Source organism: Notolepis coatsorum (genome assembly GCF_963971535.1).
Source record: "Notolepis coatsorum genome assembly, chromosome: 4".
Taxonomy (NCBI): Eukaryota; Metazoa; Chordata; class Actinopteri; order Aulopiformes; family Paralepididae; genus Notolepis; species Notolepis coatsorum.
Window position 1 is genome coordinate 141,669,709 of NC_140168.1, and position 24,803 is coordinate 141,694,511.

The window sequence follows — 24,803 nt, forward strand, 5'->3', positions numbered from 1 at the left end:
CCGTTTATAACAGCAGCATGCTGTACCGGAGAGGGGAGCTTCTGTGTGAGTGTGAGTGCAGTCAGTGCGGCCGAATGGAGTCACATTTCCCGGATCCTCCGTCGAATCGTGCAGCAGATATTGATAAACCACGTGCAGCAGTCAGCAGATATTGATAAACCACGTGCAGCAGATATTGATAAACCACGTGCAGCAGATATTGATAAACCACGTGCTGCAGATATTGATAAACCACGTGCTGCAGACCCAGTTCAATACATTCGACGGTCTTTAAAAAAGAAAAGGTTTTTTCACACGTGCACTGGAAATGTGACTTTCAAACTCGATTATAGTAGTGACTTTTATGTTTTTTTAATAAATTAAACCTCGTTTCATTTGAGATTCTATATCAGAGAGACATTAGCTACATGCACAATTATGAGCCGATGATGAGAGATGATTCGTTTTATTATTGGCTTCTGACTGCATATCATATGCATGTGACAGGATGCAACTTGCCACAAGGCTGCCATTCAAATTCCTGGAACGCTGCTTACAAATTCCAATGTCTAGAAAGATTCCCGTCCCTGATTGGATGGAAATGATAAACAATAACCCACATTAATAACTCCATTATTACCATTAAAAGAAATGTGCATTTCAATTGTGGTTATTCAATACATAAAAAATGACCCGTCATCTCAATTATGCTTATTCGGATCGCTGCACACTGGATGCCTGTTAAATAATAATAATAATAATGCATATTTCTGAGGTTATGCAATGTGTAACCCAGAGGTAACCTTCTGCACAAGGTTGGAAAAAGATTTGACACAGTGCGCCCTCTGCTGGTTGTTCACACAATTACTCTCTGTGACCAGCAGGAAAAGAAATAAATAAATAAGTGACGTCTGACTTTGTGTTTAAGATAAGATAAGGTGAAGAAAACTGTGTTATATAGAGCCATGTCATATTGGAATAAACGGCCAGTACATCTTACTCAGATAACCAGTAAGATACGTTTTAAAAATAATTTGAAAAAAGCATTGAGAGAAAAATAAATTAGTTTACAAGAAAAACACAGATACTGTAGTTTACACTGTAAAGATATGACTGTCTGAGAGTTGCATCCCTTTTATTGTATTTTCTGTGATCTGATACTCTGTTTGTGTACTGTAATGCTATTTGGAATTTTTATATGTAGGAATATTGGAATATATTTTTAAATGTATGCTACTATAATGTTATGTATGTATGTACTGTTTTTGTTGGGTGTGTGGACCCCAGTGTTAGATTCTGATCAATCTGGCCAGTATCACGTCTTCTTGTGTTATCCTCTCTCCATCCAATTCCTCTGCGTTGTGTAATTTTAATGGTCCTGACGTCTCATACACTGGCTGATATAATCCTTATCTCTCCCCGTTAGTGCAATCCGCAAACCATAATAATTCTCCACCTTCGTAAGAATTCGACACTTTGACACAGCGTAATACCCTACAAGGAAAAGCGTTGTTTATTGATATAAACAGAAGCCTCAGCTCAGATGTTAACAGATTGTATTGTCCTTGAAAAGTCTATTTTTTTTTTATTATTGATCTTTTTCCCCCTCCATTTTCCTCCGATTTTCTCCCATCCCAATGTTAGTCGTATGCCAATTCCCAGTCCCTTCCTGGTCGCTGCGCACTTACCCCCCACAGTCAGATCATCTGGGAGAGTGGAGGCTACCACGTGCTTCCTCCGACACACGTCCAGCCAATCACCGCTTCTTTTCACCTGGCAGCGCGGATTCTCATTGAGAGGGCGTAGCGTGTGGGAGGATCACACTATCCCCCTCAGGTCCTATCCGCGCTTAGCAGGCGCCCCGACCGAACTGTAGGAGTCGCTGTTTACAACGACCCGGACCCACCCCGCCAACTTCTCCCACCCTCTAATACAGCCAATTGTATTAGTGTGAACGGCCAGCCAAGCTGGTGACAACGAACAGGCGAATCCAGCTCACAGCTCCGGGGTTGGTGACGAACGCAATTTGAAAAGTCTATTCTAATGATCTTTCGGTGTGTTCAGTCTATCGTTCTTCTGCTATTCAGTCCAATGGTGGTCAGGCCTGGTCTTTAGCCTAAACCCTCCTCGCGTTAGCCGAAGCTAATGATGATGTGTCATTCTTCCTCCCCCCCCCCCCCCCCCCCCCCCACTCCGTGATGAGAGGATAGAGTCTCTAGTCAGATTGTAGTCTGCCCTTAGCCGCTCTTGGTCTGGCTTACACCCGGAACCACTGTCCGCTTTATAGGATCTTCGTCATAGCAACGATAGCCCCCGCCCCTCTCCTGGTTGTCATGCGACGCGATGTCATGACAACCGCGTTTAACCTTTACACACATCAAAACGCAGTTTCTACTGTTTTCATTAAGGATGTCACCCCTCTCCCTCCTGCTCTCTGGGCCCACACTCGCTCTTATCAATGTTGTGTCTTAGATCGGAATGTCAACATCCCCTGCTCAGTGTGCTGCTATTCAGTCACCCTGCTCTACTGAACCACCGTCTCCTGCCTCCACCGTCAGCATGCACTTCGACCTCTCTGGCATTGTTACATGCTACCATCTCCCCCCAATCTATACATCACATACATTGAATAAACCCCGTTTCTCTCACCAGGGAGACTAGTTGTTGCTGCGGTGATAACTAATGGGGATCCCTAATAAAGATAAAGATAAAGGTGAGATAAGATATCCCTTTATTGGTTCCCTTGGGGGAAATGTGGGCGTCATAGCAGGGGCGTACAGTACAGGTATGGGCAGGGTAATAGTAGAAAGACATAAATATAGGCAATAGAATTTGATCTGAATATAAAAATATGATAAATGTTTGTAAGTTCGGTACACACACACACACAATAAACAGAGCCAAAACGGACTAAAGAAGCAATAAACAGATTTTTATGAACATGGGTACTTCTTGTTACAAAGACTCTCTTACATGGTTCTCTTTTATTTTTGTCATTTCGCAAAAGAAAAAAGAAAGAAATCAGCCTCCCCCTCCAAGTTTCACCCGGGGAAAAAAACACGAGAAACATTTTGGTCCATTACATGGAGTGATGAATAACACATCTATTTATCTTTTTTCTTCTTTTTAATTGTGTTTTAGAGGTTCAGTAGCATCTCCTATTCAGCCCTCCTCCAAAGCCCATGCAGCCTGAGACACATATATAACCGGTACAAACATGTTCCACAGACACGCACGCACGGCGGAGAGATGAGCCCGTCTTCTCTTTTTAAAACTCTTCTTCACATGCAATCAGGAGGCTCATTAAGGCTGTCGTATAGCCATCGCTAAGATCGGCGTAAATGGACGGATTTTGGCTCTCTGCGTCTCTCTCCAAGCCTCTACGAAGAAGTGTCTATTGTTCTGTCCCCTACACAGTAAACATGGACAGGTTCAGGTGGCTAGTGTTTGACAGTTTTTTTTCTTCTTCTTCTTCTTCTTCTTCTTCTTTTTTTGGGACGTTCGCTCAACCTGGGAGATCGAGCGAAAAGGCAAAGCAGAGGAATGGCGCTGACGCGTGTCGTGTCGACTGACGGGACAGGTGACGCACAGAAGCAGATTGATGGGGACAAGTAGCAGCAGCAGTAGTGTGTGTGTGTGTGTGTGTGTGTGTGTGTGTGTGTGTGTGTGTGTGTGTGTGTGTGTGTGTGTGTGTGTGTGTGTGTGTGTGTGTGTGTGTGTGTGTGTGTGTGTGTGTGTGTGTGTGTGTGTGTGTGTGTGTGTGTGTGTGTGTGTGTGTGTGTGTGTGTGTGTGTGTGTGTCTTTCTGGTCCGACTCCCTTAGAGCCCTGAGGTGGCTTGTATCAGCACACAAACACATTTGATAGACAGCATGTGGTACGAACACAGCAGGTGGACACACACACACACACACACACACACACACACACACAATCACACACACACACACACGCACGTACGCACACACACACACTCACACACACACACACACACCCACGCACACACACACACTCACACTCACACACACACACATACAGTATACATAAAATGTCATACACATAAGTAGGTTTGCACAAATCTTTTCCACAGACATACACGTGCACACCTACTCACACACATGCACACACACACACACACACACACACACTCACAAACACACAGAGCATGTAAACACATAGATAGAGAAAGGGAGGGGGGGTCTGCATGGACATTAGCCCTCTCTCAGAGGGTGACAATTAGAGGCATTGAAATGGCAGCAGCTCCTCAAGTTCTCCTCATCTCTCTCCCTCCTCCTCCTCCTCCTCATCTCTCTCACTCCCCCCTCCTCATCTCTCTCACCCTCCTCATCATCTCTCCCCCTCCTCATCTCCCCCTCCTCCTCATCTCTCCCCCTCCTCCTCATCTCTCCCCCTCCTCCTCATCTCTCTCACTCCCCCTCCTCATCAGCTCCCCCTCCTCCTCATCTCTCTCACTCCTCCTCATCTCTCTCCCTCCTCCTCCTTCTCCTCATCTCTCCCCCAACTCCTTCTCATCTCTCTCCCTCCTCCTGATCTCTCTCCCCCTCCTCATCTCTCTCCCTCCTCCTCTTTCTCCTCCTCATCTCTCCCCCCTCCTCCTTCTCATCTCTCTCCCTCCTCCTCCTGATCTCTCTCCCCCTCATCTCTCTCCTCCTCCTCATCTCTCTCCCTCCTCCTCATCTCTATCCCTCCTCCTCCTTCTCCTCATCTCTCCCCCCTCCTCCTTCTCATCTCTCTCCCTCCTCATCCTGATCTCTCTCCCCCTCCTGATCTCTCTCCCCCTCCTCCTCCTGATCTCTCTCCCCCTCCTCCTCCCCATCTCTCTCCTCCTCCTCCTTCTCCTCCTCATCTCTCTCCTCCTGCTTCTCCTCATCTCTCTCTCCCTCCATTCCCAGAGGGTTGGGGGGGGCCCAGGGGCGCCCCGTATCAGATGAAAGGGTTCCGCGACGTTCCTCTGCTGGGGTAAACGTTTCCCTGAGAGAGTGAAAGAAAGAAAGAAAGAAAGAAAGCGAGAAGAGGAGGGAGAGAGAGAGGGGAAGTTACTACGCTCGCGGTGTCTCCAGAAGTCAATGGGAACTTGCAAAAGAAAAAAATACCAATTAACCATCCCCCCACCCCACCTCACCCCACCCCACCCCACCCCACCACCTCCTTCAGTGTAGCCTGGCTTCCGAAAACCCTTGGTGGCACTTGTTTGCGGGGCTGTGTGTGAATGGGGGGTACTCACGGTGAATGGGTTCACCGACATCGGACGAGGGACTTTGGGCTGAGAGTCGGGCGCGGGAAAAGAGGCGAAACCTGCGAGCATGCACGCGCACACAGACACACACACACACACGCACACACATACACAGATAATTTTATTCCCGCCTTAAAGAAACCTTTCATAATTGATTATTCAACCACTGAAGACCTACATTCACGCCCCCTTGAGTGTGATGAAGCCAGAACAAAACAAAAGATGAGTTTTTTTTGCCAAGAACCCATCTTTCGAGGTTAGAAATGGAATCTCCTGAACTAAGGTCTTAAAGGAACACGTCAACTTTATGGGGGAAATGTGCTTACCGTCTTCTCCGGAGTCTGACAAGAAGATCGATACCAATTTCCTCTCTGTGAGTTCAGTAGAAAGCTATAGTGGCCTAGCTGTTGTACAAAAAACACAAGTTTTAAGCTAGGGCTAGCGGTTCGTATCCACTTCAGCAGCCGTTTTCTCTTCAGCAGCTTTCTACTGAACGCACAGAGTCGGAAAGCAAACAAGCGACTTGAGTCGAAACGTTGAAAGGTTTGAGTGAGAGAAGCGTCTCACAGCCTGTTTTACTGATTGATTGATTGATTGAAAACTTTATTAACAGATTGCAGAATGGGTACAATACAGTACAGCTCAATACACACAATTGTTAAGGGGATGCAGACCAGAGAAAGACTTTCGTCTTGTTTACATCAGGGTCCCCCATTTTCAATTCATCAGGACATATATGACATACATGACATACAGATAGTCAGTACTGCTACATCTATACATTTATGACATACCAGATTTGCAAATACAGTACTGTTTGTGATACAGAAGGAGTCAGGAAGAGGGAGTATATACATTTGACGTAGAAACTGTACATTGGAGGAGGTTGGGTGGGGGGGGTTGGGTACACTGGGATATTGACAACCATACTGGGTAATCTACATTGGAGGTGGTTGGGGGGGGGGGGGGGGGGGGGGGCACACTGTATAAACAAGCAAAACTGTACATTGAGGGGGGGGGGGGGGACACTGTACAAACAAACAAAATTGTACATTGGACTATTGACAAAACCATACTAGGTAAATGACTGTACATTGGAGGGGGTTGGGTTAGGATATTTACAGGGGCCAGTGTTGAATTGCAGTCTCCCGTAGGTGTCCCTTGAGAGAGGTTTTGAAAGTGGGTAGTGATCCACATTCCTTTACAGCTTTGGGTAGGGCGTTCCACATTGATGTGGCATAATTGCGAAACGTGTTTAGTCCCTTATTTGAGCCGAATCTGGGTTTAACATGATTTGTGGAGCTCCCTCTGGTGTTGTGATCGTGGTATTCACTGACCTTTGGGAAGTATTTTGACATGTACATGGGTACCTTGGTCGTGTAGTGTATCTTGTAGACCAGGCCCATTGCAAGTTGCTGTACTCTGTCGTCTACTCTAAGCCATCCTAGGTTGTCAAAGTGGGCAGGGGTGAGGTGGGTTCTAGGAGTAAGGTCAAGCAGTAGTCTGACCAGTTTGTTTTGAGATGTTTGTAATTTAGTTTTTAGTGCCTTTGAGGTGCTTTGGTACCATGAGGTGCAAGCATAGTCGTAGTACCCCTGAATGAGTGCTCCTGCCAGAGTCTTCAGGGTATTCTTGTTTACCAGAGAGGAGATCCGGTACAAGAATCGAGTTCGTTGGTTGACTTTCTTTATTACATTGGATGCCATTTTGTCACAGGAGAGATTAGCCTCTAGGATGGAACCCAGGTAGGTAATTTCATCTTTCCTTGTGACAATATTGTCACCCACTGTAACTGAGAAGCCGTCGGTCTTGCTGAGTTTGTTATTTGAACCGAAGAGAATGGACTCTGTTTTGCCCATGTGTAATGATAGTTTGTTATCAGCGAGCCATATGCAGATTCTGCCTAGTTCCGAGCTGAGGGTTTTTTCAACCTGTAACTTGTTCTTGTCAGAGACCAGCAGGGCTGAGTCGTCCGCAAACAGGAACAAGTTGCAGTCACAAGCTGACGACATGTCATTTGCATAAATTAGGAACAGTAGCGGTCCTAGTATGCTTCCTTGTGGAACACCACAGCTCACTGTGAGGGGGGGGGGGATAGGGTACCGTTTACCTCCACCATCTGTTCCCTCCCCTCAAGGTAGGATTGCATCCAGCTCACTGATAGACTATCAAAACCAATTGCTTTTAGCTTGTCAATCAGAATGGAGTGATTGACCGTGTCAAAGGCCTTTTGTAGGTCCAGCATGACCATGCCGCAGTATTTGCCTGCGTCCACCTCTTGTTTGATGTGGTCATTCAAATAGAGAAGGCATGTGTCAGTGGAGTGGGATGTTCTGAAGCCAGATTGGAATTCGTAGATTAGATTTTTTTCCGCTAGGTACTTTTCGACCTGTTCATAGACTATTTTTTCCATGACTTTCGAGATGGAGGTGAGAATAGAAACAGGGCGGTAGTTGCCTGGGTCTAATTTGCTGCCCTTTTTGTGCAGAGGGGTCACCCTCGCAATTTTGAAGTCCTTGGGGACGTGTCCCTGTTTTATGGAGAGGTTTATTATGTGTGTGATGATTGGGGTGATGGCGGCTGCTGAGTCTCTGAGGAATTTGAAGGGGATGTTGTCATGGCCAGTGGCCTTGTTAGGTTGGAGGGCGCTCAGTTTATTGAGTACCTCATCTGTTGTTACCATTTCCAGCTTGAAGTCGTCCTTGCGGACCCCTAGGTTTTTGTAGTAAGCTACTATGTGTTCTACCCCATAAAGCCCTGAGTGGGAGGGTAGTTTGTTTACCAGTGTTGTGGCTATGTTTGTGAAGAAAATGTTTAAGTAATTGGCTACATCCAGCTTGTCTGTGATGAGCGTGTTGTCCGTTTTTATGTTTATGTTTGAGAATCTGGTTTTAAGTTTTTTACTGCATCCTAGTTGATTATTGAGTAATTTCCAAAGTTCACGTGGTTTGTTTTTGTTTTCCTCAGTTTTGTCATTGATGAAATTCTTTTTTGCAGTTTTGATCATGGAGTTTACGTCGTTTCTTAGTCTGTTTCTTTCTAGTTTGAGTTCAGTCACGTGGGCTTGGAGTTCACTGCTCGTGCTTTTATTAAGCTTTGACTGACTTTTACGAAACTCAGAGCATTTTTTGTCTCTGGTTTTCATAGCGGCCAGTATTTCGGAGTGCATCCACGGCTCAGCGCGATTTTTTACCCTGGTGGTTCTTAGGGGGGCCATGTCGTTTAGTATTGTTGAGAATTTGGTTTTGAAACCAAGCCATGTTTCTTCAACCAGTCCAGTGGCGGCTCGCCACTAGGGGCGCTCGGGCGCCGCCCCCCCTCAGGAACTACCCTGGTTATATGAGAGAACAAGAAAAATAAGTTTTTAGTTTTTAGTTTTATAGCCCTATAAATAATATAAACATGTTTAAAATGAATAATATTTACTCATTTTAAGTATGTTTGTATTTCCAATGCACAATATAACGTTATTATCGCAATTAAAAAACACTCGTTTTCCAGAGCAGGAAGTGACATCACGTTTTTTTTTTTTTTTCGGCCCGGGCTATACGCGATAGCGCTCTGAGTGCGCGTCACAGTTTGATCGCTGTATCCGTCACAGCCAATCAGTGCATAACGCGTTGTGCGTTGAAATATGACTATTATGTTGGAATCCGGGCGCGATTTGAAGCGGTCTAGCCAGTAGCGTCAAGAATATCTGTAGCCGCATTTCGCGGAGACGCTCTCTGATTGGCCGACGCCAGTATTTTTTTCCGTAGCAGAATTTCACAGAGACGATCTCTGATTGGCCGAATCCAATTTCTAATGTTCCAATTCTAGGTTATTCCTAGGTTGGTCGGTGGAGATAGTTGTGTTGTTGTGAGAATGATGCAGGCAGCTGTTTGTCTTAGACGAGCGTGCCGTGACTGCAAGTTCTTTAGACTGTTAAGCTTAGGCACTCTTTCAAAGTTGGTTAAGGTTAGAGTTTGTCTTAGAGCATGGCGATAGAACGCCAGGTAGTTTGCAGTCTGTTCGAGCGGAAATGGACAAAGGAATGTACTTGTGTTGTGCTAACGAGCTAACACTTGGCTAACAAGCTATATGGCGGATGCAGTCTGGAGACAGACTACAGTGGACAGTGGTCTGGAATACATCATCAGTGGATTATACACGTTTATCAAGCTCTCCTGCCCTGGACGTTTCAACTAAACAGTGAGTCTCTCTCTCTCTCTCTCTCTCTCTCTCTCTCTCTCTCTCTCTCTCTCTCTCTCTCTCTCTCTCTCTCTCTCTCTCTCTCTCTCTCTCTCTCTCTCTCTCTCTCTCTCTCTCTGTGGTTAACGTTAACGTTTGTAAATAGTTTTTTTTAGGAGCAGTACTGTTAGGCTACTGCTGGCCATTCATGAAGCGAGACATTGCTGATTGTTTATTTATTTTATAACACAAGACTATGACTACCAACTGCCTAGCCAGCCGTGTATCAATCTTGGATGCAATAATAACGTTACCACACTGACTATGTCGATGGCTCATTGATTTAACTACTGCAGCTCTCTCGGATTGAAAATACGTGGATTATGGCTTGTTCAATATCGTCTATGTTTGAATGAATGAATGAATGAGAACTTTATTAACAGATTGCAGAATGGGTACAATACAGTACGGCTCAATACACACAATTGTTAAGGGGATGCAGACCAGAGAAAGACGTTTGTCTTGTTTACATCAGGGTCCCAGATTTTCGATTCATATCGATAGTTTAATAGCTAGCCTTGGCTCGTTTAACAATATGCAAAATATGTGTACAGCCCTGTACTCATACTGAAGTTATTCTTGGTATATAATAGGTCTGATTGTGTAACGAATCGATTCCACGTCGCGCTGTGTGTGAGAGAGAGAAGGAGAGAGGGAGAGATCTGCCTGTGTTTGGAGACGGGCGAGTTTTGTTTCTAACTTTTCTATTTATATATTGTGTTTCAAGTTGTGAATTAGAGTCTAGACTATACTTTATTTGACTGGTTGTGTGTTGTTGTAGTAACAGCTGAGCGACTCGTTCATAAGAGCCGATTCATTGCCGTGAGCGTGAGTCGAATCGCTCACGTCTTGCCATGAGTCTGTTGCGTGGTACTGTACTGTACATGTTTGCAAAATGTTTGGTATAGCGCCCCTAGTGGCGAAGTACCCACCGGCCGCCACTGAACCAGTGTACCATTGAGTTCATCTGACCAGTCCAGACTCTCCAGTTCAAGGTTGAAGGCCTCGCTAGAGTAGGTTTTGAGGTCTCTAGATGTGACTGTTTTGTGGCAGCCAGCCTTTTGTTTTAGTTTTTTGCGGGTACAGAATATCATATAATGATCACTTAACCCGCATGCTATAACCCCTTTATTGGAGATCTTGGACTTGTCGGAGGTCAGAATGAGGTCTGAATGAAAATGAAACTGGTCCATATTAATTCAACCCTTGATTTATATACTTGAAAAGGCAGTTGAGGAGGGCAGCTGGGTGGCGCAGCGGTCTAAGTGCTTGTCACCAACGCGTGAGACACCGGTATCGAATCCGGCCGTCAGCGTTGCCTCCGGCTCTGGCCGGCCGTCATACTGACTCAATTGGCAGAGTCAGCGGGAGGGGAGTCGATGGGTGGTAATCTGATCGTTGTAAACAGCGACTCCTACAGGTCGGTCAGGGCGCCTGCACAGCAAGGACAGGATATGTCGAGGGTAGTGTGAGCCTCCCACACGTTACACCTCGCCAATGAGAGTCCGCGCTGGCAGGTGAAAAGAAGTGGCTGGCTGACTCCGCATGTATCGGAGGGGACATGCGATAGATTCTTCAACCCTCCCTACGACGACCAGTGGGGGGGCACATGCGAGCAACGATCAAGACAGGGGAGGGGGGAATTGGCACGACTAAATTGGGATGGGAGAAAAACAGGAAAAAGAAGGAGAAAAAGTGGATAAAAAAAAAAGCAGTTGAGGTTCCCTTTGTTTACCTACACGGGATTACAGGCGTATGTTCTATTTTTATCTTATTTTTATTCTGTATTTAATTTTTTTTAACTATGTTTTAACCCTGTAGCACTTTGGGATCTCAGTGAACAAAAAGTGCAATACAAATTCAATGTATTATTATTATTATTATTATTATTATTATTATTATTATTATTATTATTATTATTATTATTATTATTATTATTATTATTATTATTATTATTATTATTATTATTATTATTATTATTATTATTATTATTATTAAAAACAGACAAACACGATTAAGATAAGGGAATGAAAAATCAGCTTAGACAATTAGACATTGAATAAATAGGACAAAAATAAAACACAAAATGTCTATAGGTTAGTGGAGTATTGATCTTTAGCGAGAGTTGAAGATCATTCCAGAAAGCCGGGGCATTAAAACAAAAGGCTGACATTCCAAGTTCAGTCTGCACTCTGGGGTCCTTAAGCATCAGTCATTTAGGTCAGATAGGGGTCATAGTTACAATCAAGCAACGTTGTGATATATGGTGGTAATTTCTAGGGCTGTCCCCGACTAAGGATTTGGATGGTCGACTATGATTGGCCAAAATTTGCCGTTAGTCGACTATTGGTCGACAAAAAAAAAATATATATAATATAAAAATAAAATAAAAAATTATTATTTAATTTTGTATTTTTTTTATCATTCCATTTGGGCTGTGGGGGGTGCTTAATGTCTGAAGGAGTCGACTGAAGGCTTCTTGTCCTCTGCAAAAGCATGCAATTGGTCCACTGATGGATACATCTTGATATTTGTCTAGTCTAGTGTGTTCATTAGATGGGTGAAATCCTCTTTCAGTGCCTCTGTGCCTGTTTTCGTAGGCAGTTAGCCTCTGGTATGCGTGGCATTAGCGTTAGCCACGCTTCTAGGCCTCTTTTCTTTTTTTATCTTTTTTTTTTTTTTACTATTCGACTAAGAGGTTGGTTAGTCGACTACGGCTCCTTTCGACCGATTAGTCGACTAATCGACTAATAGGGGTCAGCCCTAGTAATTTCCCAACAATGGCATTAAAGATAAACAGATACCGATGTTTATTTCACCGCTCTGCCAGATAAGACCAACATACTTTATCACACAGGATGCAGTGGTGAGTACCATATCTATCACCAGTAATAGATCTGAGAGTAGAATGATGACCATGTTAGTTTTATTTGACAATTTAAAAAGATGCCATTGCATTAAAGGTGCTGTAAGTGGTATTTTTTGTTTGTGAAAATAAGTGATCTACATGTTAAAATAGTAGCTCTACACTCCCAACAGCCATCACTGATATAGAGTGTCTGGTCAGTAACGTGGGTCTCCCAGTCCCTCCACTCTGCAGTAAACAGTCATCACTGATATAGAGTGTCTGGTCAGTAACGTGGGTCTCCCAGTCCCTCCGCTCTGCAGTAAACAGAAAATAAATGTTCTGGTATCCCACTTTATCCAAATCAGGAGAGGGAACTCCACACTGCGTAAATGGTCTGACAAAAAAAAATAGAGAGATAAAAACTAGTTTTAAGCAAATGTGTCCTTGAAACAAGTAAAATAATCTACCAGTGCAGTACACAAATTTTGTAAAAATATCTAGTGTTCTCTCTCCTGAGCAGTGTTGTGCTAGTTACTGAAAAATAGTAACTCAGTTACTTTACTAGTTACTTCATTTCAAAGTAACTTCGTTACTGTACTAGTTACTTACACCCAAAAGTAATGAGTTACTGGGAAAAGTAACTATTTAGTTATTTAAAAAAAAGATTAAAAAAAAAGATTGCTCCCGAGTCCCATGCCCTATAGTACTCAAAATCGGTTGATCAACTTGACAGTTTCCATTCACATCACCGAACTCTGCTAAGCAATGTGGTCTAGATACAAACACAAATCTGACACAAACAAATGTTGTCCCGAGTCATATAATAAGAAGTGCGCCGGTTGAAGGAACAGCCTTGATGTCGCCGGAGCGTTTCATTATAACCATTATAATTCAAGGGTACTACGACTATGCGTGCACCTCATGGTACCAAAGCACCTCAAAGGCGCTTAAAACAAAATTACAAACATCACAAAACAAACTGGTCAGACTACTACTTGACCTGAACCCCAGAACCCACCTCACCCCTGCCCACTTTGACAACCTAGGATGGCTTAGAGTAGACGACAGAGTACAGCAACTTGCAATGGGCCTGGTCTACAAGATACACTATACGACCGGGGTACCCATGTACATGTCAAAATACTTCCCAAAGGTCAGTGAATACCACAACCACTACACCAGAGGAAGCTCAACAAATCATGTAAAACCCAGATTCGGCTCAAACAAGGGACTAAACACGTTTCGCAATTATGCCACAACAATGTGGAACGCCCTACCCAAAGCTAGGGGTAACAGTACTGTATATTTGAATACCGTTTATGTCACAAATGTATCAGTACTAAATACCTATATGTCCCTATGCCATAAATGTCATGTATGTTGTGTATGTCATAAATGTCTATATGAATTGAAAATGGGGGACCCTGATGGAAACAAGACAAACGTCTTTCTCAGGTCTGCATCCCCTTAACAATTGTATGTATTGAGCCGTACTGTATTGTACCCATTCTGCAATCTGTTAAATAAAGTTTTCATTCATTCATTCATTCACCATCTTGCAAGTTGCAACGTTGTTTAAGATATCAATCAAAGCATTGCAACGTTAGAATAGTTAGGATATCAATTGTGCATGAAAGGACTATATTTATATTGTTTGATTAGTATTATGAGATTCCCTGGCAGATTTCGTACAGTCAAAATCCGTTGATCAACTTGAGTTTCAGTGAACACATTGCACTGACTCACCAAAGTCTGCGGTGGTTGAGATGTAGTAACGTTACGTTAGTCCAGTTGACTCCAGCAGCGCCTCAAACATGTTCTTTATCTCGTTTCCATGTTGTATATTAATTATCTCTCCAAGTAGTTGCTAAATGGTTTGTTAGTTTGTTACTGCGTTCTTTTTATATAGATTCATAGCGAGCGTTTGTTTTGTTTACAATAGAGAGGGTCTATTTCTTTCCGTAGCCGCATTTCTTGCGCACTTCTGATTGGCCAGTGGCCAGACTCGCCTCGTATCATTCTACGCGGGTGGGGATGAGGATAATAATAATAATAATAATCACTACCGCTCGCTATCAATCTACGCCGTATATAACGCAAATAACGCAGTGACGAACCATTCAGTAACGTAAGTAGCGTTACTGAATTTCAAAAGTAATGCGTTAGAGTACTAGTTGCGGCAAAAAGTAACTTCGTTTCTGTAACGCGTTAGTCCCAACACTGCTCCTGAGGTCTAGAGGTTTCAGAGTGGAGGAGCAGAATTTCTATAAATCCCATCTCCATAACCCAAACTGCTTCAACGACCCTCTTTCTGCCTCATTGGGAAGCTGGTTCTGTTCCTGTGCAAGAAGCCAGAATATTGTCTATCTATACGGTTATTTAAATGTAAACATCTCGTCAAGCACGATGCCAAGATATTTGTATTCTGAAACTCTCTCGACCACAGTCCCACTCACCGTGGATATATGCAAATGATTGTAAACAATATCGCTAGCCTTGGAGAACATCATGAATTCTGTTTTGCTTGCATTACAAACCTAAGCCCGATAAGCACATCTTGCAGAGCATTAAATAAGAGCCGCAGGTCCTCACTGGCTAGTTGTACAGAGTCAGCAATACAATAGACACTATTAGAATATCTCCCTCCCAATACGAGCCAGTGTAGTCTTTCCAACTTGAAGCTGTGAACAAAACACATTATAGTGACATGTTTTCTTCCTGATTTTCTACACGCAAGGAAATCGATTTCAGCTAAATGAGAATGAGACAGGCTTGTCGTTGCAGCCTCGTACACAATGAGGGCGTAGGGTTGGAACACTTCCTGCACTCTGGGGTACTTTTATGCAACCAATTTGTGCCTTTTCGGCATCAATTTATGGTGGAAATGTCTTTATATTTGTAATGGAAAAGACATCATTCAGGTACACCCGCTGACACAAATATAATGGAATATAATGCAGTAAGGCTCTCAGGCATTCACTGTATATAATAATAATAATAATAATAATAATAATAATAATAATAATAATAATAATAATAATAATAATAATAATAATAATAATAATAATAATAATAATAATAATAATAATTTATTAATAATAATAATAATAATAATAAATTGGATTTAAAGAGAGAAGCGCCTTTCTCAGAATCAAGGACACTTTACAAAGAGAGAGAAGCTATATAAAAGAAAGGGTAAAATATGAATATATATATAGTAACAACAGGAAAGAATAAAACAAATTAAATAATAAAAAAAGGAAGCAAGGTGCTGTCCAATTGGACGAAACAGTAACAAACATTTTTACAAAAACTAAATCAACAGGATCTGTGGCTTAAAAGAAAAGAGTCAGGGGGTGAAGGGGGTGGGCTACTTGGGAGCAGGGCCGTGTTGCGTGAATGCAGGTGTGTTTTTAGGTGTGTTTTGAAGAGGTTGATGGTGTCAGAGCCTCGGATGGAGGGGGAGAGGGAGTTCCACAGCCTGGGGGCAGCTACGGAGAAAGCTCGGTCTCCCAGTGTGGAACGCCTGATGCGGGGGGGATGGTGAGGAGGTCGGAGATGGAGTTGGAGGCCTCGCGCTGGAGTGTATATATCTCTTATTTTTTTTCTTCTTCTTCTTCTTCTTCTTCTTCTTCTTCTTCTTCTTCTTCTTCTTCTTCTTCTTCTTCTTCTTCTTCTTCTTCTTCTTCTTAGGGGGGGGCAAATGTACCTTCTTTTCAATATTGAGGGGGACACGTCTGCTGCAGACCCCCCTGAATCTGGTTCCTTTAGACTACACTCACAATCCAATTTATTTTCTCATAATGTGACTCAGATCTGGGTTTTTTTATGACAGTGTGAACAGCACCAATCACATGGAATCTGATCTTTTCTATTCTGATAAATCAGATACAGGTCTGATTCTTTTGCGACGTGATCTCAGTCTGAACATAGTCCTGTGACTTTTACGTCACTCTAGATTGACATTTGAACAGGAAGAGTGCGGAAATATGAACACATCACACCCATACTCCATTCCCTACACTGGCTCTCCTTCAGGCTCTCCTTCTATTTGATCTCCTTCAGAATTGAATACAAGGTCTCCCTCCTCACCCATCAGTGCATCCACAGCAACAACCCCTCCTCCTATCTAAGGCGCCGGTTACACCTTAGTTTCGTTTTCGTTTCATTGTCAGATGAGTTTTCGCCGCAACGTAGCAGCCTCGAGTCACACTTTCGTTTTTGTCACCTGAGCACAGTGATGTAGTACACTGCCAAAGCAGTAGGTGGCAGTAGGTGGCGAACATGAAGGCAATTTCAACCAATCAGAACTTGAATGTGCCAATACACTTCCTGCAAAGAAAGTCAACAATCTTTGCCTGTTTACCCATTGCAGCACTTCTTTTTCAGCAAAGTCTAATAAAAGTGCAATAAACAAAACTGTGTGTTCTGCCTGTCATTTGTTGATGAAACAAAACTAACATCAACACAAGTGACCACCAAGAGCGGATAGTTTAGTCTAAAAAAAGATCGGTAGCTACATTGTTAGCTGCATGCTAACGTCAATGGAATATGCCATTATAACCGTATAGCATTGTGGCTAGAAGCTAACGTTAGCTCACGCTAGTTAGCCAGCACCAAACTGATGATATCGGGAGCCATCAGTAGCTAGATAACATTAGAGACAACGCTGTGTGTATTAAACAAAGGTGAATAGATGACTGGGCCATTTTGTTTAATGCTTGTTAAGTTGAAAGAGGAGCTTTGAGCTAACAGGGTCTGATAGCTAACGCTAGCTCATGTTAGCCAGTGGTAATGCTAGCAGAATGAATGGATGTAAACTTTATTTAACATATTACATAATGGGTGCAATACAATACGGCTCAATACAAACAATTGTTAAGGGAATGCAGACTGTTAACTATAACAATAACTTGACAACACATGGTAGCTGCAGCTATTTGGGACACAGGGACACGGAGCTCTGTCCCAAACACACACACACACCCACACACACAAACTCTGTTGTCACCAGAAGGGCACGCAGATGGTATCTACTGCGCATGGGTGTTTTCGCAACAACGGCTCCGTGAAGGCTACACGACTGTTGTCGGCGAGTTTTGGCGCTGCTCAAAAACGGAAAACACAATTTAGCGTTTCAGTAGGGGCCACAACGTATCCGCCAAAAAACGCCAAAAAACGCATTTCTGTGTAAAAGGGACATGAAACGTATTCAAAAACGTATAAAAACGAGCACAAAAACAGTCCGTGTAACAAGCGCCTATAGGAACTCATCGCTCCCCCAACCTCCACCCACTCCCTCCGCTCTGGATACTCAAACACACTTAGGTCGCTTTCACATATAGTTTTGGTGGATTCGGTGCGGTTCTGGTGGTGAAGTTGCAACATTGTTGCATTCTTCATTTGGTTCGCCTGCGTTCACACTAAAATCTGTGAGGCGTACCCTATGCACCGAACTATCTGAACAATGTCACGCGGTCGAAAAGGGCGCTCGTCTATTGGACACAATGGAGAGTGGAAATCCCTCCCTTTCAGGAAGTGAAATGCGCGTCAACACAAACTGCGTGAGCGTGATAGTAGCAGAGACGTGGCATTGATCCATCGTTTGATTATAATTCCCATTACCGCCATCCTCTCGCTAAACAACTTGTACACCTCGTTGTTTTTGTGAGTGCCCACATTCCCCACAAGCAGCTGTTTTATTTGGTCTTCAGCCCCCCAAGTCTGTCCACGAGACATGTTTACACAGTGTGCTTGTTTTGCAGTGAATGCGCACCGCGGTAATATTAATAATAATAACAGCTGTGTTTTTTTTCTTCCTTGTTCTACCCCAAGATGCACAGTAGATAGATAGATAGATGCAGTGTGCTTGTTTTGCAGTGAATGCGCGCCGCGGTAATATTAATAATAATAACAACTGTGTTTTTTTTCTTCCTTGTTCTACCCCAAGATGCACAGTAGATAGATAGATAGATAGATGCAGTGTGCTTGTTTTGCAGTGAATGCACTGTAACAAGCTTGATAATAATAAACAAACCTGTTCAGCTATAAAGAATGAGAGTACTGGAACAGTGTTAAATTCAAAGTGTTGTATTAACCAAAAAGAGGATCAAAATAAATGGGGCACCCCATAGCAACGTATGGTACGACAAAAATCATCTCAAACCAATAAGAACGGTCCTGTCAGCTTTACAGTCCATTAGCCCCAACATAAATGTTACCATGTATAATGTACCGTGTATAATGTTACCCTGTATGTTTACCATGTACAATGTTACCATATATAATGTACCGTGTATAATGTTACCATGTATGTTACCATGTATGTTTACCATGTATAATGTTACCATGTATAATGTACCGTGTAACACCTCCCACCTCTTGCAGAGACAAGTCGCATTTCTTTCCTCTCTCCCTAGGCCTTCAAGGCCGTTCCTACCGCCGCCTCTACTGCTCCATGGAGCCCGACGCTGCTATGCTCTGCTTCGTGCCGGTGGCCGGACTATACTCAAATCAACTCTAAATGGATCTAATCAGTGAATTGCATATTTTCTTCAAGAAGCAGAATAAGGCTAACCCTCTCTGCCTATTGGGACATCATAATCGGGATACCAACTTGAAGACGTGGTCATTTTTGGATTATCGAAGCTTTTGGACTGCAATAAGAAGATTTTGGATCTGTTTACCGCGCACAGGATCTACCAAAATGAACTGATAAGACACTTGGACACTTGGACTAATAATGCATTCAGTCATTTGGACGGAGTTGTTAAAACTCACTCCACTCAAATCAATAGTTATATTTCACTCTATTCAAATCAAATTTAAAGTGACGTGGCTGGGATAAATGGGCCAGTCAGTCAGCCAAAACAAATTCCTGGACCAAGGTCGAAACAGGGAGCTGCTGGAGGCGAAGGCCCTCTGGGAGATAAGAGTGGCGAGCGGCTCCCCCACCCGCAATCCCTACCTCCCCCACCCAGGACTTGGCTTGTGCACTCCCCCCCACCTCCCCCCCCCCCCCCCCCCCCCTTCCTCTGCATTGGCGCTGCACTGTCGGCTGCCTCGTGTGAGGGATCACTCCCCCCCCCCCCCTATAGCCCTGTAACAACCCCAACCCACTCCCCCCTCCTTCCATAAATGGCGCTGCCTATGACGGCTGCCAGTCTGTTTGCGGTGGTGAATATGCATATGTTTGTCTCAAGGCTCTGTACCATTATTACTATCTAAAATGTAATAATTGTGGAATATTACTGTAATGAGCTGTATGTGTATGATCCAAGCGTCCTATGATCCTCATAGGAGCATAACAGAAAAAAGCATTCCATGTGAAGGTATTCTGTATCTTTGCATGTCAACTAATAAAGAAACTTGAACTTGAGAAACTTGTGTATAATGTTACCATGTATGTTTACCATGTACAATGTTACCATATATAATGTACCGTGTATAATGTTACCATGTATGTTTACCATGTACAATGTTACCATGTATAATGTACCGTGTATAATGTTACCATGTATAATGTACCGTGTATAATGTTACCATGTGTGTTACCATGTATGTTTACCATGTACAATGTTACCATATATAATGTACCGTGTATAATGTTACCATGTGTGTTACCATGTATGTTTACCATGTACAATGTTACCATATATAATGTACCATGTATAATGTTACCATGTGTGTTACCATGTATAATGTTCAGGCCTACCAGACCATGCAGCCTGCATGGTAGAGTTAGTAGTGTCCAACAACACTCAAACCTTTGAGTGTCCAAAAGGTGATAAGTCCTGGGTTGATCCACATCTTAGAAAAGGAAAGGAAAAAGAAGTAATCCACTGGGAAAAACCACTGTAGCTGAACTGTCCTTGGTTACTGGAGAATCTTTTAGGAGGCCTGGAAAAATCCCCCCTTCCTCCCACAATAGCAGTAAGCAAACAAAACTCCATGAGGCCATGATTCCAATCCAAGATGGCCCCCTGATGGTTGGGACCGCCCCTAACCACACCCATACCTGGAATCTTAAAGGTCAAGTGACCCAAATATGCTGACATTGGCATATCCTAACATATTGGGCCCACACTTCATTTATCAACACATTGACATCTTCTTCATAAAGTAACGCATGTTACACATCCCCCCCACCAAGCGTAGTACCACCGCCATAAAACATCTTCATGTTCTCAACATGCAAGGTTTCATGGGTGGTGGGACTGCTATCCATGGCTACCCTGTAGTTCACTGACCCTAAATGTCTGAGAACTGTGGCTGGCCCTCTCCACTTTGGAGTAAGTTTTGCCATAAACATGGCCTTGGCATCAGACTGTGGGTGCAGCTTAACCCATACCTTCTCTCCTACTTGGTATGTGACAGGAGACCTCCTTCTATTGTAGCTTCGAGCTTGATGCTCCTGGGCCTGAGCCACATTTTGCTGAACTTGTTGCAGGATGTGCTGTTGCCTTTCTAACATGGAGTAGGCCTTTTGGTCCGGCTTGGGAGGCTGATATAGAAGTCGCTCCAGGGGTCCTTTCAATTTTCTTCCCAGCGCAATCTCTGCGGGAGTGAACCTAGTACTCTCATGGTAGGCGGTGTTGATGGCAAAGCGGAACTCACCCAACCACAGATCCCAATCCTGATGCTGATCTTTGACGTAAGAGGCCACCATGGTCTTCAGGTTTCTGTTGACTCTCTCGGTCAAGTTAGTTTGGGGGTGGTAGCTTGTGGTCAGTTCTTTTACTACACCCCACTGGCGACAGAGTTCTTTTAAGAGATGGCTGGTGAACTGTGGGCCCCTGTCAGATAAGAGGTACTTTGGGGTTCCCCAGCGAAGGAAGACCTCCTGTCTGAGGATATGTATTATCTTTGGTGTTTTGGAGTCTCGTAAAGGGAAGTGTTCCACCCACTTAGAACAGTAGTCTACTATAACCAGAAGATACTGATTCCCCTTCTTACTTCTGGGGAAAGGACCCATCAAGTCAATCCCCAACATCTCCCCTGGTTCGCTGACCGTGGTGGACTGAAGGAAACCCGCCGGTTTCTGACACCCAGGTTTGTACTGCTGGCATATGAGACAGTTCTTTGTATAGGCCCACACATCATTCCTGACTTGAGGCCAGTAGGCTACCTCCAGCAGTCGCAACAGTGTCTTCAGCCTTCCCATGTGACCACTAAGAGGGTTGTCATGATAATACTTCAGAAAGGACTCCCTTAGTGATCTAGGCACGAAAAGCTGTAACTTGTGGCCTAGAGTTTGACCAGGTATTTGTCTGAACAGGATTCCATTTTCAAGAACATAGACTATCCGACCTGCTTTAGGATTTCCTTTTTCTATCTCCTCCATCAACGCTTGGGATTCTGCGTCAGAAGCTTGGGCGTCAGCAATCTCTGCCCAATCCGCTGGTAGATCTCATCCCAAAGAATCACGTTTGTTCTGCTTGGTCACACAGGCCGCAGCGATGGAGTCTGGGGTTGTGAATGCCCGTGACAAAGCATCAGGTACCACATTCAATTTTCCCTTCCGGTATACCACCTGGAAATCAAAATCCTGAAGCCGAATGGTCCACCTGATGAGCCTTGATGTGGGTTTGGGGTTGTTGAAAGCCCAAACAAGGGCAGCATGGTCGGTAATTACTTCAAACCGTTGACCCTCGATCAAGGCCCGCTACTTCTCCATGGCCCATACAACAGCAAGACATTCTCGCTCTGCGACAGAGTAGTTGATTTCAGCTGGCTTCAACAATCTTGAGGCAAAAGCAAGAACATGGTCCTGTCCGTCTCTCTGCTGGGTCAGTACGGCTCCTAAGCCAATCCCACTAGCATCGGTCTGCAGTGTGAATGGCAGGCTGTAGTCTGGCTGTTGCAAGATAGGAGCTGACTGGAGTGCTGCCTTGAGGTCCTCGAATGCGCCTTGGCACTCTGGTGTCCATTGCCATTTTACATCTTTCTTTTTCAGGGCATTAAGGGCTGCAGACCGTTCTGCAAACCTAGGAATGAACCTATGGTACCAGCCCACCATTCCCAGAAAATGTGCGACCTCCGGTAGTGTCCTGGGAGTAGGAAAGGCCTGGACTGCCTCAACCTTTTGGTTGTCAGTGACAATTCCCTCGGTAGTCACAATGTGTCCAAGGAACTGCAAGCGGTGTTGCATTAAGTTGCACTTCTTGAGGTTCAAGATGAGGTTTGCCTTCTGCAGGCGGAGAAAAACATCAGCCAGATCCTGAAGGTGCTGTGCTTCAGATTTTGAATAGACTATAATGTCATCTATGTAAACAAAGCACGTGACTCCCTTAAGATCGGCTAGCACCACTTCCATTAAGCGCTGAAATGTAGCAGCAGCATTCTTCAAGCCAAAAGGCATGACTCTAAATTCAAAGAGTCCGGCATGGGTCACAAAGGCAGTTTTCTGCCGACTGGCTGGATCCATCCTCACCTGCCAGTAGCCACTTTTGAGGTCTAAGGTGCTGAACACCTTTGCACCATTCAGCGATTCCAAGATTTCATGAATGTTTGGCATAAGGTAGGCATCAAGAGGGGTCTTGGAGTTGAGACCCCTATAGTCCACACAGGGGCGATCGCCTCCATCCTTTTTCTTAACGATTACCATAGGCGCAGCCGAGGGAGACTTGGAAGGTTGGATAATTCCTTTTTCCAGCATGGACTTCACTTCCCTATCCACCACAGCCTTTTTCTTCGGTGAGACCCGATATGCTTTTTTTCGAACTGGCTGCTCATCTGTCGTTTGGATGGTGTGTGTCACCACCTCTGTTTGCCCAAGCTGCTCTGAACAGACCTTTGGCCACTGGAGTAGAAGGTGATGTAGGGCTTCCTTGGTGGACTGATCCACGTTAGCCTTGCTGACAAGTACTTGGAGATTGACTTCTTGCTGGGCTACAGGGGTTGCTGCTAAGTACAGCCCCACCAAGGGCTTCCTCTTTTCATCCAAGTGACCCTCCCAGCCTCCCATCCTACCTCCTCTTGAAGAAAGCGATGGAACTGGAGTTTCCCTCCATGCCTAATCCCATATGTCCCCGACTTAAAGTCAAGTTGGATTCCTGTCTTAAACAGGAAGTCAAGCCCTAACACAACTGGGAAGGCCAAGTGTTCTTTGCTCATAACGTAGGCATCCATCAGCCATAAGTCCTCATGCAACTCAAAACAAAGTTTAGCCCGCCCCCAAGCAGGATGAACTTTTCCATCTGCCAGGAGGAATGATTGCTCTGGACTTGATGTCAAGGATTCCTGAGGTTTCTTTATGTGTGTCCAGAGAGACTCTTGCAGCAGGGTGTATGTAGCTCCTGTGTCCAGCAATGCATTGCACCTCACTCCACGAACCAATATTGGAACTACAATCTTACTCTGGTGTCCTTGAATGCTGGAGTCACTAGGGGAGTCATGCATGAGTGTGCTCACATACCCTGGTCCTAGTCCCCTGTAGCTCTCCTTTGGCTGGGGGGAATCCTTACTCGGTTTGGGTCTCTTTCCCCACTCTCTGTCTCTACTTGCATTAGCATTGACTTTATCCCAATAGGAAGACTGACTAGCCCAGTCAGCTTCAATGAGAGTCCCGATTCTCACCAGCTCATCAACTGTGTGGGCGGTTCCTCTAACACTACTAGCTAACTTGGGATTGCAGTTGCGCAAAATGAGATTGACTATCTCCTTTTCACTGTAACCTGGCCTCCAACGCATAAACAACGCCCTATATTGGAATGCAAAGTCTCTAATACTCTCCTTTTGGCCTTGAATCCGATCCCGAAGCCTTTTCTCTCCTTCCGCCTCATAGTCTTCTGAGAGGAATGACCTCAGAAATGATGACTTAAACTGTGCCCATGTCTTGACCCTTGACCTTTCCACCCGCCACCAATCTTTGGCGGTGTCCTTTAGCACAGTATTTAGGGTTGCCAAAATACCTTCATGGGTCAGCTGATGAAGGGCCAGGAACTCCTCACACTTCTCTATGTATGACAGCGGATCAGTGTCGTCCTCTGGACCACCAAAGCAAGGAAACTCGACTTTCACCGGCAGTTTGTAGCTGTGAACAGGTGCTCCCATTTCTCTCCTCGAGCTCCCTCTGAACTCAGCAGACTCGCTCCTAGGGTTGAAAACAGAAAAGTGAACAGACGGTGTATCATCCCGTACAGGAGTGCTAGTCCTCCTGATGGGGTTTTGTGGTTGGGCATTAAGCTGTTTGTCTCGTCTTTTCAAACACTCCACCATTGACTGTTGGAGGTTATTAATATCGCTCTGAAAAGTCTGTTGTAGTCGTTGACATTTACGGTCAATGTAATACCTGAGCATGTCATCTTGTCTAGTTGTATTTATATGGAAAGCCTGGATCTCTCTTTCCACAGCACTCAAGCGTGACTGAAGCTGTGTAATGTCAGTAGCTACTTTGGCTTCCCCCATCCCAGAGGTAGATAATGCGCCAGAATTGATAACAGTGACCTCAGGTTGCTGTTCCTCACTACCCCCAGAGCAGTCATCATTCA

General features: G+C 44.3%; 1 protein-coding gene across 1 annotated transcript in view; it reads right to left on the reverse strand.

Annotated features, from left to right (window-relative positions):
- Window positions 1–4,802: 4,802 nt before the first annotated feature.
- The window catches only part of agfg2 (ArfGAP with FG repeats 2), a 106,873-nt gene continuing 86,872 nt past the window's right edge, over window positions 4,803–24,803 (reverse strand). Inside the window, exons 7-8 of the mRNA XM_084312124.1 lie at window positions 5,223–5,293; window positions 4,803–4,969 (exon numbers count right to left, since the gene is read on the reverse strand). Of these exons, the coding sequence (XP_084168250.1) occupies window positions 4,922–4,969; window positions 5,223–5,293 (119 nt within the window). The 3' untranslated portion in view covers window positions 4,803–4,921. The remainder of the gene's footprint in view (window positions 4,970–5,222; window positions 5,294–24,803) is intronic.